We start from the raw sequence: 15,274 nt of genomic DNA on the forward strand, positions 1-15,274 counted from the left end.
TCACAACCCTTTGACCCTCACCTCCTTCCCTGCTCTAGATTCCACCTCCTTGTCAGAATTAGCCATTCGTGTGAAATCTGGTTCTCCGAATGATTGCTGCCCACCTTCTGTCCTGCGGAGTATCTGTCTCAACCTACCAGACACTGTCTGACATCTAATGAACAGATCTCTCTGCAGTGGCATCTGTCCTACTGCCTTTAAGGACGCCATTCTGGTACCTCTCCTAAAAAAAACAGGGGCGGACATGTCGGAGCCGTCAAATTATTGCCCCATCTCACTCCTTCCTTATTTTTCCAAACTCATGGAAGCCCATGTTACCCGCTGCCTGTCCAGCTTCATAGAAACCTCCTGCTATCTCGAACCGAATCAGGCCGGCTTCAGACTTGCTCACTCCACTGAAGCCGTTATTCTGGCAGTCCTTGACACACTCAGGAGCGGCGCGGACGCGGGAATTCCCCAGGCCCTCGTCCTACTGGATTTGTCGGCCACGTTCGACACAGTGGATCATAACATCCTTCTCCATCGTGTCGAGCAGGCAGGCATCCGGGGCATTGCTCTTGAGTGGATCAAATCCTTCCATACGGGAAGAATACAGGCGGTCCGTCTGGGCCCCAACACTGCTAAACAAACCCCCACGTCCTGCGGTGTTCCCCAGGGATCTTCCCTCTCCCCACTCCTCTTCAATATTTATCTCCGGCCACTCATTCAGTCACTCTCGAAATGGGACATCGTCACCTATAATTATACTGACGATCTACAAATCATTTTTTCCCTCAACTCACCACATGCTGTTAAAACCTTTCACGGAGCCATGATTCACATCCAACTCTGGATGAACCAGAACCAACTGAAGTTGAACCCCGGTAAAACTGAGCTTCTTCTTCCTGGGCTCAGCCACGTTTACTGGGGTCCACAGTTCTGGCCGCCAGAGTTTGGACTACCCCCCCACCCCTGAAAAAACAGTAAAGAGTTTGGGTGTCATCATTGACACCAAACTCTCCCTCAGTGCTCAAGTTGGAGCGGTGGTTTCCTCCTGTATGTACCAACTCCGGAGGATCCGCAAAGTCCGTTACCTTCTTCCCCCTGCGGCACTCACCCAAACTGTCATCTCATTGGTACTCTCCCGCTTGGATTTTTCTAATGCCATCTACCACGGCCTACTGCAGTATCTTATACATCGCCTCCAAGTTGTCCAGAACCAGGCGGCCCGCCTGATTCATGGCACCCCCAGATGGCAATCAGCTAAGCCTTTATTTACGTGCCTTCATTGGCTTCCAATCGATCGTAGGGTTGCCTTCAAGGTGGCATGCCTCACTTTTAAAGCACTTCACTGCCCTGGCCCCGTTTTCTTAAAATCCCTCATTCGCCCTCACAATCCCACACGCAATCTTCGATCAGCCCACCGAGATCTGCTTATCACCCCCAAGAGCAAAACCAAGAGATTCGGCGGTCGCCGCTTCTCTCACCTGGCTCCCGCACTTTGGAACCTTCTCCCTCTCCCCATCAAATCCTCCCTTTCCCTCCTGACCTTTAGGAAAATGCTGAAAACCCACCTCTTCCCCACCTCTGGTTAGATCTCGCTAACTCTGCACCCTCCTCATCTATTCTGTCTATCAGCGCCAGGAAGCTTCGGTGTCAGCGCGCTTTATAAAAAGCACTTAACTTAACTTAACTTAGTTATAAGTTTAAACTTTTTAAAAAATATTTTTAACTAGGTTTCTTTTAATTATATGTAATATTTACTTTATTTTACATAATTTTTTTAACATATAGTAAAAAACGATATTTTTAACAACAATGTTTTTGACAATATTTTTTTCCGATATTTTTGTACTTACCATACTGTAGATAGGACTTCGATATTGTGGACATCGATATTTCGCATTCGATATTTTTGACGTCGATATTTCTGTAGTTGATATTCTGTCAGTGATTCGTTTAGGGTTACCTGTTGTCTCTTGAGTTTAGTACATGTAAACGAAGCACATTTAATGTATTTTTGCTAGTCATAAATCAATAATGCGAGTTTTGACCTCAGAAATGGGACAATGTTTGATTGAGGGTCTTAGACCTGTCGGCCTAAGGATGGTCTTCCCTCAAATCTTTTGCCTGCTCACCTTACATTTTGCTGATCTGTTTTTGTTGGTCTTAGGACTCGGAACACTTTACCACTGCTAACCAGTGCTGCTAAAGTGCATGACATCACTTTTCTAAACATGGTGACATTGGTTTATCCACAATTGGCATATTTATTTTACTTATAAGTCCCTAGGAAAAGGCACTATATATGCCCAGGACCTGTACATTACATGCTACTGGTAAACCAGCATCACTATAACAATAGAGCATCCAGGGTGCAAGGCAATGATGACTGCACTTATCTAAAAGTTGGTTTCATGTATTCAAAGGATCTGGGTGCCAAGAACCTGAAGCCACATACTCCTAGGCTTCCAAGGATATATACCCCACATTTGGCAACACAACACAATGGTTCAGCACTCTCCACAAAACACAATAATAAACCAATGAAGATTTTTTGAATCCGTTCAGTAGGGCTTAAAAAGTTCTTTATTTTTTTTCTTCGTACAAAACATAGCCAACGCGTTACGTCGAAAAGGACTTCTTCAGTGCTACAGAAATAAGTATACAAAATACATATATTACACAATGCTATTTACAAGTTAAAACACATACATTGATATACAACAATCACAGATACAGTCTGTGTCCTCTATGTACAGGCTAGAAACCACGTTTGCGCTATATACAAACACTTAATTCACCTACTTAACGGATTTTCTTACATATTTCTTATATTAACCAAGATCAGGTCCTTCCTGCACGGGCAGCGGTGGTAAAGACTTGGGGGAGAAAAAGTTGGAGGGGGGCATAGTAGATATCCCAAGTGGGTAGGGATTCTCCCTAGTAAGACTTCTCACCTCTTCTCATTATTAGTTCCCCAATATTTCTGTCATGTAGCTGGTAAATTCAGGCAGAGATCAGGAAGTAGATTTGAAGTAACAGGTTTATTTAATACAGCACAGTACCCTCCAACTCCATCAACTGTCTTCACCCAACCGATTCCCCAGCAACCCTACATTCTATAACAGAATCCTGTTACATCACAGTGAAAGATGACATAACACAAATATCCTAACCTGAAGCTGAAATACGTATGTAAATTCCAACAGTAGCCCAATCTCGGTGAGATATATGGAAACTTAGGGGGGGGGGAGACAAATGGCAGGGTGGGGTCATGCCAAGGTACGGAAGTCCAAGATAACCTAGGATGGACCGTTGTGCAGGTTCTTTGGCCTGGTGATTAACTAAGGTTCTCTACTAAGATCACACGCTACTCTATGTTGCACATATAAAGTTCATGAAAATTCTAATTTGAAGGAAATTTATAGTTATGATTCAAAACATAAATAACACTGAAATGCAGTACACCCTAGGCAGCTATGCGGTTGCCTTTTACCCTGCTTATATACTCAGAAATCTATATTTTTCTTAGTGAAACACCCTAAGTATGATATGTGTGGCCAGCCGCCTACGCCATGGCACGCTGTGTTGAAAGACAAATGCCTCACCTCACTGCTGTGGTCAATATGGCTGAACAAGGTCTGGAGTTGCTTGTCTTCCCATTTAGAGGACAGTATACTAGAAGGTCAGGCTGGACTGTTCCTTTGCAGCAGGACTAAGGCTAATTTGAAAATGCTCAGTCGTTGTCTTTAGCATATGGCACCAGGAGGAAAATAACAACAATTCAAAGAGCAGAAGTGCAGTCCAAAGAAATAACAGTGGTTGAGATTAATTCAAGCATTCCACCAATCACTCTTTTGCCTTTCTCAGAGAGATGGTCTAATAGCATCAGGTACGACCAGAGGTAAATTCTACATGCACTATGCCATGCAATTTATGTAGCAGATCATGCTGACGGCCAACTAGCTGAAAAAGGCTCTCGGGTTGTTAATGTTCCTATTGAGAGTAGACGTGACATAGCAATTCATATGGGACTTTTCCTATCCAAATATGTCAAAGACTGATTTTCATATTGTTGGCCACTGTCTGTAGTAGCAAAGTGAGCAAATCAAAAGACTGGAGTGCTGTTCAGAGTAATTAGCAGTGGCTGAGCAATTCTAGCATGCAGCCAGTCACTCTTGTGCTTTTCTCAGAAACTCAGAAAGTTCATGACTAATGACAACAGCAGCAACATCATTGATGAGCACACAAATGGCATTTTGTAGTATAGGCTCACCTCCCCTACTGGTATGTGTGTGTATGCATATGCCAAATTGAGGACTACAGTAAGTGCACTGGTAGCTGAGCACTAGGCAAGACACCTTGGAGGTTTGGAAGGAAGCTGACAAAGCATTTCCTCTTGAAGTGAAGAGTTGGGTTAATGTATGACTCGGGAGAAGTATCACCTTATCATTGTTTAATTTGCACTGCTGTTTTCTGGAGCTGGGCACTGGCACTTACTTCTCAACACTAGCACTTAAATCTGACAATTTAACACACAGTGCCACTATCAGTCTATTTTTGAGCGGGAGCAAATTCACAGATTTTTAAATAGTTAATATTCATGTAAAATAAAACAACAATACCTCGTTCAGGATGCCCTTACAGCTTTACTGACATAGAGTAATCCAAAAGGTCACATTCATTGTATTGTTTTGGTTATAAGGTAGAATAGGCACTGGCTTTTGGCAGCCCTAGCAGGTTGCACAGGCTGCAGCGGCCTACCATGAAATAACTTGTGTCCCTTGCATAACTGTGGTCACTGCCCAAGGGCCCACCTTGCAGAGGTTTGCCCACCCCTGCCAATCCCACCATGGCTTGTAGGGACTGATGCCATCTCTGTAAGAAAAGGTCCTAAGCCTGATAGGAAGGACTGGGGCTACTGGATGGATTGCCACTTCTTGCCAAGCCTTGTCAAGCCCCCACATTGTAGACACTATCCTGGCCCTCACAGCAAACAGCCCATCCAAGGAATCAACTTAGTGAAACAGAAGTTGGAAAGGAGTTGCCAAACATAGGATTCTTTGGTAGGCAGTAAGAGTTTATTTTGTTTTTGGTCTGCATACATTATCATGTCACATATAAACAGCTTAATATTTTCTTTTGTATTTATTTTAAGCCATTAATCTCTACAAAATAAAGTTTTGTATTTATTTTAAGCCATTAATCTCTACAAAATAAAGGTGAAAAAAATACAATAAAACTGAGGCTTGCCGAGGCCAAATCTATTGGATGGTTTTCAAATGTTGCAAATGCATTCATTGGTAGGGCAATTTTAAAAAAATGTTGGTGCTTTAGTACAACATGTACAGGTTTGTTCAGCTTAGTACCAGCACACCGCCTTTCACCCACCATTCACACTTGGTGGAGAAGTGTGGCTCAATGGTTAAAGCGGCAGACCCTGATGCAGAGGTCTAGCCCGGGACCAGGGTTCAATTCCCCGCCTCGGCGGGTCTTGGGCTCAAATTTCCACGGACCTGATAATTCTCGCCTCGGTGCCTATTGCAATCATGAAGTCCCACTATGCAACTCTGGGCAATAGCTTGCTTAATCTCCACAACGGCCCCCACAACGCTAAGGATGCCTGGCCTCCACCTTGGGGGTGCCCAGGAGTGGACGCCTCACAGGGAAAACCAGGATGGTTTCCACAGCGGTATTCATACAAGCGCCTTGAGACCCTTGCGGTTGAGTAGTGCGCTATACAAGTATCAATTTACTTTGTGTGAGGAGCCGGGCTCCCATGATCCATGCTAGAAATCCAACTTGCCGGCGTTCGTAGTCCAACCCAGAAGTGAGGGTTACACTCTAGACATCTAAACACCGTGTCAGGAGCAACACGGGAGAAAAGGAAGGAGGAAGGACGAGTCAGGGCTTTTTGCCGACTACAACGTGAGGAGAAGCGGAGAGCGAGGAGAAGACCGAAGTTGGGGAGAGCAGGAAATGTGGAAATGAGACCAACACAGTGGAAGATACCCCAGAGGGCTGTGCAGTCGTGTCTAAAGGGTGGGTTGGGGATGCAGAACAGTCTCCCCTAGTACAAATGGTGTCAGAAGTGGGATCACTGCATGTCTAGCAGAATGACACAAATCGTCACAATGGAAGCCATTATAACCCAACTCGGGGAAGGCCAGCATCACTTGCAATTGGTGTTAGAACAACAAACTAAGCAAGCATAGAAGGAACAGGAGACCTTGAATATGGCTCTAAAGGACCAAGCGTCTCTCCTGACTACAAACCAATAGGTTCAGGACACAGCCGTCCTGCGCCTAACCAACGCCATTTCTAGTGCCCCGGTTCATCCCAACGCACCAGGATCTGTCCTACAAAAGATCCAGAGCGGTGATGATCCAGACTACTTCTTTTTTAATTTTGAGCGAGTTGCTGTCACTGATACCTGGTCGCCGGAAAGATGGGGACAATACATAGCCCCCCTTCTATAGGGGTAATTGCAAGCCACTTACCAGGCAGCTATTCCTGCAGGGACAACCAGATATGCTGACATAAAGAAAGCAATCCTGCAACGCCTAATGTGTGACCAGGAATATTACTGAAACCACTTCAGTAGAGAAAATTGGACAGCAGGAGATAGTCCATGGGCATTGTATTATCGTTTTAGAGATTTAGGGAATCGGTGGCTACAACCTTTCACCTCCACCGATGACCTTACAGAGAAAATATATCTAGAAGAGTATCTTGAAGCCCTTCCGTATAATACCCCAGCATGGATCAAGCAGAATCCTAACCTGACGGTTACCCTGGTGGTTAACCTGGCCAGTGCCTATCACCGATCCCCTGAGTTCAAGGCACCTTCACAAAGGCTCACCATAGGCTCACCAAAAACCTCAAACAGAACCCACATAGCTCCCGTAAAACAGAAAGGATCCCTTCCCTCAAGACATCCACCCAGAATGAACATGGTTCCTAGCCCAGTACAAGGTCCACCGTGTTTCCACTGTGCAGAGTGGTGACACATAGCCCGTTATTGCCCAACACATATCCCTCCCCAGGAACCCATGGAAGTGGGTTATACACGTAGGCGCATGTTGTTTGGGGGAGAAACCCCAGAAAGGTATAAGAAGAAAATTCACGTTAATGGGAAATTCGTTGTTGCACTACTAGACACCAGGTGCCACCACACTATCATTGCCAGAGAGTTGATCCATGAGTTCCAGATTATAGAAGGGGAGTGTTTCCAGGTCACTTGTGTTCATGGTGAAAAGAACCTTTACCCCTTAGCAGAGGTGTTGATCGAAATTGACAGAGAGCCACAGTTGAGAAAAGTTGGCATAGAGTCCTCTCTTCTTGAGTACGTTCTGTTAAGAACCGATCTCCCTAGATTTCATGAGTACCTACAGGCCCTCAGCTCTTCCCCCTCTGCCTTGCAATGGTTAGAGAGTGCATCATTCAGTAAGGACATAATAGATTAACCCTCCTGTAAGAGAACAAAAACCCATAGGGAGAAAAGGGAGGAACGTGCATTATATAATATGGTCAGTCGTGTCACGCCCACTCATGTCCTTGCTTCCTCAGATGTACCCCAGAGACCAGGCAGGAGCTTCCGTATAGCCCAAAGGGATGAACCAACAAAGCAGCATGCCTGGCAACAAGTACAGGAGGACCAGCTAGAGAAGGTAGGCCCCGTCTTTTGTGTAAAAAAAGGACTCTTTTATAGACTAACTCGAGAACCTGATAACACCAAAGAACAACTATTAGTCCCTAAAGCCTTTTGGGAACACGCCTTATGTCTAGCCCACAGTCAAACAGGAGGCGGACACTATGGCGAGGAACATACACTTAAGTACCGCTTGAACAAGTTTTACTGGCCAGGGTATACCAAAAGGGGGCCAGATATTGTGCTTCATGTATCCGATGTCAACTAGTGAATACACCAGTCCTTCCCAGAGCTCCCCTTCAACCCCTTCTAATCATAGATGTCCCTTTTAAAAGGGTAGAGATGGACCTAGTAGGCACCTTAATCCCCTCTTCCCGAGAACATCAGTATATACTTGTCCTAGTGGATTACGCCACACAATACCCTGAGGCGATTCCTTTGATCTCTACAACCACCATGGCGGTAGCCCACGCCATGGTCTCCTTTTTTTCTCGGGTGGGTTTTCCCCACAAGTGCTTGATGGACCAAGGTACTCCTTTTATCTCCCGAAGCAAGTGTGCGAAATCCTGAAGGTCAAACAAATTTGCAAATCAGTTTACCATCCACAGACAGATGGTTTAGTTGAACGGCACCACAAACCATCAAAATATGCTAATAAAATGTATCGATAAGGCTGGAAGGGACTGGGACCATCAACTCTCCTTGTGTTACTCACCATCGGGTCGTACAAACAGAAATCCACGGGGTTGTCACCATTTGAGGTTTTGTTTGGAAGGATACCCCGTACACACCTCGATATGACAGCAGAACAGTGGACGGAGGACGAGTGGCGTCCCCTGTTACAGTATAGTGTGAATCTAAAGGAAACACTAGCCACTCTATAGGAAGAGGTACACATTAAGATGGAAAAGGCTCAAGCTTAACAGAAACGTGCTTATGACCAAAACACCAAGTTGAGACAGTTTTCGATAGGAGAACAGGTGCTGATATTCCTACCAACTTCAGAGAAAAAATACTGGAAACTTGGCAAGGGCCCTACCAGGTCCTAGACCAAGTCACCCCAGGAACTTACTGTGAAGCCGTTCCCCATAAAACACCGACAGGACAAATATACCATGTTAATCTACTCAAAGCCCGGGATGGACCCGTGCCTGTGGCGCCAAGGAATTACATCTTCATACACCACGTAGCCATGGATAAACCTTTGGAAATATCACTGACCACTTTCCCCCATAAAGAGAAGGCACAGGTCTGACTGGATGGACAGATGACAGAGAAACAAAAACAACAGATGTACTCTTTGTGTGAGACATACTCCTCTGTCATTTCTAGTGCACCAGGCCGGATGACCTTGGTTGCACAAGACATCCTCATAGACACCCCAAAACCAGTCAATTGAAACTGTACCACATACCTGCAGCAAGAAGACAGGCAGTGGGCCTAGAGGTGAAAGCCATGCTAAAGGCTGAAATTATTAAACCATCCAACAGCGCCTGGTCCTCTCCAGTTGTTCTGGTTCCCAAACCCGACAGGAGTATAAGGTTCTGTATCGACTCCTGTTAGCTAAATGCTGTGTCTAAATTTGATGCCTACCCTATGCATTGAGTGGACGAGCTCATTGAACGTCTAGGCCATGCTAGGGTAATGTCTACCATAGACCTAACAAAAGGGTATTGGCAGATCCCTCTCTCTCCTGAGGCGAGCGAAAAAAAACGCCTTTTCTACACCATCTGGATTGTTCCATTTTAAAGTCCTTCCCTTTGGTCTCCATGGCGCTCCAGCAACATTTCAAAGGTTGATGGATGTCCTTTTGTCGACCCATCAGACATATGCCGTCGCATATCTGGACGAAATAGACGTATACAGCTCAGATTGGGACTCACACCTCACCCATCTTGGCGCGATCCTAAACACTTTACGGAAAGCCGAACTTACAGTCAGTCCTAAGAAAACCACATTTGGAACCGACCACATCCAGTATCTCAGTTCCGATATACAAGCAGGGAACATAAGGCCACAAGTAAATGAGTTTGAAGCTATTTTGAGCATCCCTCATCCTACCACCAGAAAAGAGGTCCAACCCTTTCTAGGTTTCTAGGGCTAGTTGGATACTACAGGAGATTCATCCCACATTTCTGTGATATAGCCAGCCCCCTTATAGACCTACTCACCAAAACATATACAGAGAAGCACATCCACTGGTCTGCTCATCTGGAGCAAAGCTTCAAACAGCTAAAGGAAACCTTATGCACCGCCCCTATTCTTACCTGTCCTTATTTCAAAAGAACCTTCGTTCTACAGACAGATGCCTCGGGAAGGGGCCTCAGTGCCATTCTGTCCCAACCCGATGATCAAGGTGATCTACAGCCCATTCTGTTCCTCAGCAGAAAACTGTTCCCCGGGGAAACCCGGTATGCCAAGATTGAGATAGAATGCCTAGCCATCAAATGGGCAATGGAAGCCCTCCAGTATTATCTCCTAGGCAAGCATTTCCCCTTACTTACAGACCATGCCCCTCTTACCTGACTTTCCCTACACAAAGACTCTAATCCTTAAGTACTCCGCTGGTTTCTTGCCTTGCAGTCTTTTTTGTTCAGCACTCCTCTTGTTCCGGGGAAACTACAGACGAATGTGGACTTCCTATCTCGATGTCCTGTCACTGAATGGTCCATTCTCAGAGAAAGGCAATGTGAGGAGCCCGGGCCGGGCTCCCATGATCCATGCAAGACATCTAACATGGCAGCATTCGTAGTCCAACCCAGAAGTGAGGGTTGCGCTCTAGATGTCAAAACATGTGTCAGGAGACTTAGCCTAATGTCTGATTTCTGCATTCACTATATAACTCTGTAATTGAGAGTCCTGTGGCATTTCGTCTGTATTTATTTTTTATTATATAATAAAATCCTTCTGAGTTTGAGCTTTAACACTGTCTTCGATACAGTGAAATGCGAGAACTCTGATTAAAGTATATTTTGGGGTATCTAAATTTTGGGGTACCATTTTGCTCCCAGACACTTGTTCAGTTTTAGACTGTGCTGATGACCCAATTCTTCTCCATCAAACTACAAGTGGCCTTCAAAGTATTCTGAATGTAATTGTGAATTTAACACAATTAATGAAATTGTGATGAATACCTCAAAAACCAATATAATTATTGTTTCTCAGATGAGTTCTATGAAAATGCTATCATGAAGAACAACAGGTGCCCAAATACAACCTGGGTGTAATTACAGGTACCTTGGCCTAACATTCAGCTAGATAGGTCACTTAAAGGACCATACGTCTAGAGCCATTAGAATCTCTGCAGTCATCATATGATTTGATAATTTAGGCAGTTCTTAGGGGCATATTACCAATGAGTAGGAATATATATCGCTAACTAGGCTTTGCAACGATTTTTTTATCGCCAAGCATCGCCGGAAATTATCGCTGAGATAACTTGCTATTAGCAACGTTTATCTCCAAAGCGATAATTTTTCCGGCGATAGCGTGAATATCGCTGAGAATACAGCGATATTCAGGCATTCGCAACAAAATGCTCTTAGCCATGTTATCCACCTCCCATTGGATAACATGGCTAAGAACTGGTCTGAGCAGGCGTTAGTTTTTGGCGATAGCAGGAATATTTCCATCGCTACGCCCGCCTTGCTAATAGGCGATAGCGACGTTAGCGACTGCTTTCAGTCGCTAACAGGTTGGGTACGCCCACTTTGCATGTCATTAGCGATAAATATCGCTGACATGCAAAGCGGGCCCCAAACTGCTCGCTATCGCCTAAAAGCTGTCGCTAACATCAGTTAGCGACAGCTTGCTAATAGAGCGATAGAATTATCGCCGCTTAGCGGCCGAAAACGGCTGCTAAACCGGCGATAATTGCCTATCGCCCCCCTTGGTAATATGCCCCTTAATTAGGAAATAGAAGGAGATAGCAAATGTCTAAAAGAAAAAGACAAGAAAGCAAGCCTTCTCTGTGCAAGCACTCAGGCTTTGAATCATACTGATGCAACTTTGGAAGCGATTTGAGATCTGCTGTTTCTGCCTGTATGCACTTGACATGAACTTGGTCTGTTCACAACAAACTCCTATGCAGCTGCCACCATTACTGTCCACTGCAAATAAGACTGACTTTTTACATTTGTATATTACATTGCGTTAAGTATACATCTTTGTCTGTTGGATTTTGGTGTACAATCCCTGGTGTGTTTGGGTCTGACTCTTGAAGATGAGTTCTCAATGGATCACCAGCCTGACAAAACAAGGCTGACCAAACTCTAAAATGGACGAAACTCAATGTTGGGAAATTCCATAATGACAAAATACCTTTTATACAAAAAAACAAATATATTAGTGAAAAAAAATATACTGGAGCTGGTTGGAATTTCAAAAGAATTAAATTCCTAAACATTAGGAAATGTAAAAAAAACATAAACATTCTATTGGGAGGTCAGAGAAAATGGAACTGGAACAGGATGAAATTAGAGTTTAGGGAGTTGCTTAAAAAGAGGAATGGGGACACACAAAGGGGAAATACTCCCTTCAAAAAACAGTAGAGGGGTCTTTGATGAAAGCCAACCTTAACCAAATGATTTTTCCCCAAGATGGGCAAGCACCTAGTTGGTTTCTTCAGTGTGGTGAATACCATTATAGTTACAAAAATAGTCTGAATATGTTCAACAAAAAAGGTTCCTCAGAAACGCTTTATTAATTTTTTTCTGTCTAAATGCACATACAATGAGGCACTTCCCTGTCCTATGTGACAAGTCAAACAACCACATTTGGACCAGGCCGGTGTTATATACATTAATCACATCAATGAAATTAAGATTAAATTAGACCTCAGCAACTATTCTTATGCTACATTTATGAGTAACTCCGTAGGTAATCATATTTCACTCAAATACTGATTTACCTGTGCAATAATTTCATACACATAGATGCAAATAGCGTTCCATCATTTCTTCTTACCAAAGTGGTTTGATCCAGTATGGTGGCCAGGTTACTCTTATGGGACCAGCAGAACTGTTGACTTTGATCCCAGGTCTCCTTTTTGTTTGAGAAGAAGTAACATTTTCCATTAGTCCACATCCAGTCCTTAGGACAAGGCGGAAGCGTTGCACCTGGTGAAAGATGGGTATTCAGAGAGATGAACACTTTTCTACTATATCTTACACTCTCAAAAAACCTCCTATACTGAAGGCTTGGATAAACATCTTTTCACACATCCGAAGTAGAGTTCAGAGCAAGACCTTCCTGTAACTTGGAACATGATTAATGTGAGATTCTAAATTTCAACAGGTAAAATGAGACATTCCACAGCAGCAGTTTAAATCCAGCAAGCAAAACAATACCTGTTCACAATCGAAAAAAATAGAGAAGGGGTTCCAAATGAACGATATGAAGGCTGCCAGAAAACAACTGACCAAATTTTACAGGTAGTATGTTTATAAAATATTCTGATTTTGGCCAATTCATCTTTTACAAGCCAGATTTTATATTTTTTCAATATGACAGCCTCTATTTTACATTTGAAATTCTTTTAATAAGTATTTTCAAGTTAAACATCTACATAATACTTCTCACTTCCCAGATGGGGTTCCTTTCCAACCTCCCAAGCATCTCTGACCTTCCACCATTTCCTCTGATGCATCTCCTGTCCCCCAACTGATAACAATACACGGTTGATGCCACTGATTCCTGATGTTAGCTTCAAGACACAGTTTGCTTTTCCAAGACTTTCGGCCCCAACCATTGGTGTTGAAGATTGCAGGGATTTGTTAGCATTAGCTGAAAGCCATTTTTGTACTTGGCAGCCATTTTAGGTAGCCATGTGCTCGCCATGTGCTGTTTCCCTCTTCCAGAGCCTTGCACATGCTCAGAGAGGCCTAGCTAGTAGAATGCACCTGCTCCTAATATATAACTGTCAGGCTATTCTTGCTGATGTAAGGAGAAGTAACTCTCCTCCCACTTTGTGGAGCAAGCAAATCTTGTATGCCCAGATAGATCATTTTGCCTGCTTATATGTGCCAGGACCTCCCCTTGGTTTTATGCTGAGTAATGTAACCTAAGCATATATAAGGTCCCTGTGTTCTGTATTCCTTAGAATGCCTCCTGCAGTTCCTGAGGGTACTGTGTGATGTAGTCTCCCTCATCTGAGGTTAATAAAACATGTATTTTATATTACAGCTTCTGTGCCAATCTCTTCGTTGTTGGTTTAAAAGAACCAGGTTTATCAGTGAGACCCCTGAGAAGGTTTCTATGTTCTACATTGGCTCCTGGTACCTATGATCTACACCATGGTCTCTAAGCCATTGCTGCCTCCCTTTTAGCAGGGTACTTCACAGGCCTATGTTCCCTATCACTGTATCAGATGTTCCCTTTTAGCCACTAGCCTTTTGTCCAACATTTTGTGCTACTTTTACCCAGAGGCATGTCTTTTGGCTATTCAAAAGGTTGTCTAAGCGTCCTCCACTAAGACTATTCATCCACTTTTTTCCACAGATAATCGTTACCTGTGAGCTTAACAACTACCATCCCTCATTTTATAATCTGTAATATTTTCACACTATTACTTACTATATTGTGCAACAAAACTTCAAATAGTTTTATTTGGGATACTTCTGCATAAAAGAAGTTCATAAGAAAACAGGAGGAAAGGATACAGAATGAGCAAAAGTGTTTGCGGTGAGAGTAGGCTTTTTAGTTTTTCTACCTCAACTGTAAACACAAACCTGGAACAAAGAGAAAAGAAGTTAAGAGAGTGGGTGGAACAATGATAGGGAGAAATGAATAAAAGAGCAAAAGGAGGAGCCTCAGAGCACAGTTGGAGATTTTAGCAGACAGGTTGACGCAAGGAGTAAGGTTGAGATAAGATATATAGAGGAGTGGACTGTGCATGCCAGAGAGGAGGGAAGAGCTGAGGTCTAGATGTAGGTAAATCATTTTTACCGATTCTAAAATGCCAAATTTTACAGATTCGGTATTTTAGAATCGGTAAATCTGATGTAGGTAAATTTCCGGTATTTTTTACCGAATCGGAAAGATTCGGTAATTACCGAATCGGTAATTACCGATTCGGTAATTGCCATTCATTCCTATGGGCCTGAAGGCCCATAGGAATGAATGTCAATTACAGAATCGGTAATTACCGATTCGGTAAATACTGAATAATTCAAGGATGGCAGGGTGCCACTTTGACACCCTGTTGCACCCCTGATTAGGGCTTGTGTGCTATGTGGCACACATACATGCACTTAGGTGTACATGCACAGATTTGCATATACACAGGTATTCGTTATTTACCACAACTAATAGATGGTGGTAAATAACGAATCCTTAAAGCCCTGTGGCACTGTTTATAGTGCCTCCTACATCTTAAAATTACCGAATCTGTATTTTAAGATGCCCATCTCAGAATCCAAATACCGGTCGGTAACAGCCAACAATCGGTATTTTCTGCCGTTACTGACCGGTATTTGGATACCTACATCTGGCCCTGATTCTTGTATTGGAGCTCACCTAAACTGTCATATAGCAGAAAACTGTTAAAAGCTAAGAATGAGAAGGATGAAAAGACAAGAAGAGAAAATAAAAAGATGTAGGAGAGAGGGTTATGTCATCCAAACCAAACTACATCTAAAAGAA

The 15,274-nt window shown here is 43.6% G+C and overlaps 1 protein-coding gene across 2 annotated transcripts in view; it reads right to left on the minus strand.

The window, feature by feature from the left end:
• LOC147700725 (uncharacterized) overlaps window positions 1-15,274 on the minus strand; it is a 59,348-nt gene that overhangs the window by 17,120 nt on the left and 26,954 nt on the right. The window contains exon 3 of one of the 2 annotated variants that reach the window (XM_086929734.1): window positions 12,599-12,750. In XM_086929734.1, the coding sequence (XP_086785860.1) occupies window positions 12,599-12,750 (152 nt within the window). Of the gene's footprint in view, window positions 1-12,526; window positions 12,751-15,274 lie in introns of both variants that reach the window. The other variant, XM_086929733.1, reaches the window with a different exon arrangement.

The sequence above is a fragment of the Lissotriton vulgaris genome, chromosome 7 (assembly GCF_964263255.1).
Source record: "Lissotriton vulgaris chromosome 7, aLisVul1.2, whole genome shotgun sequence".
In the NCBI taxonomy this organism is placed as follows: domain Eukaryota; kingdom Metazoa; phylum Chordata; class Amphibia; order Caudata; family Salamandridae; genus Lissotriton; species Lissotriton vulgaris.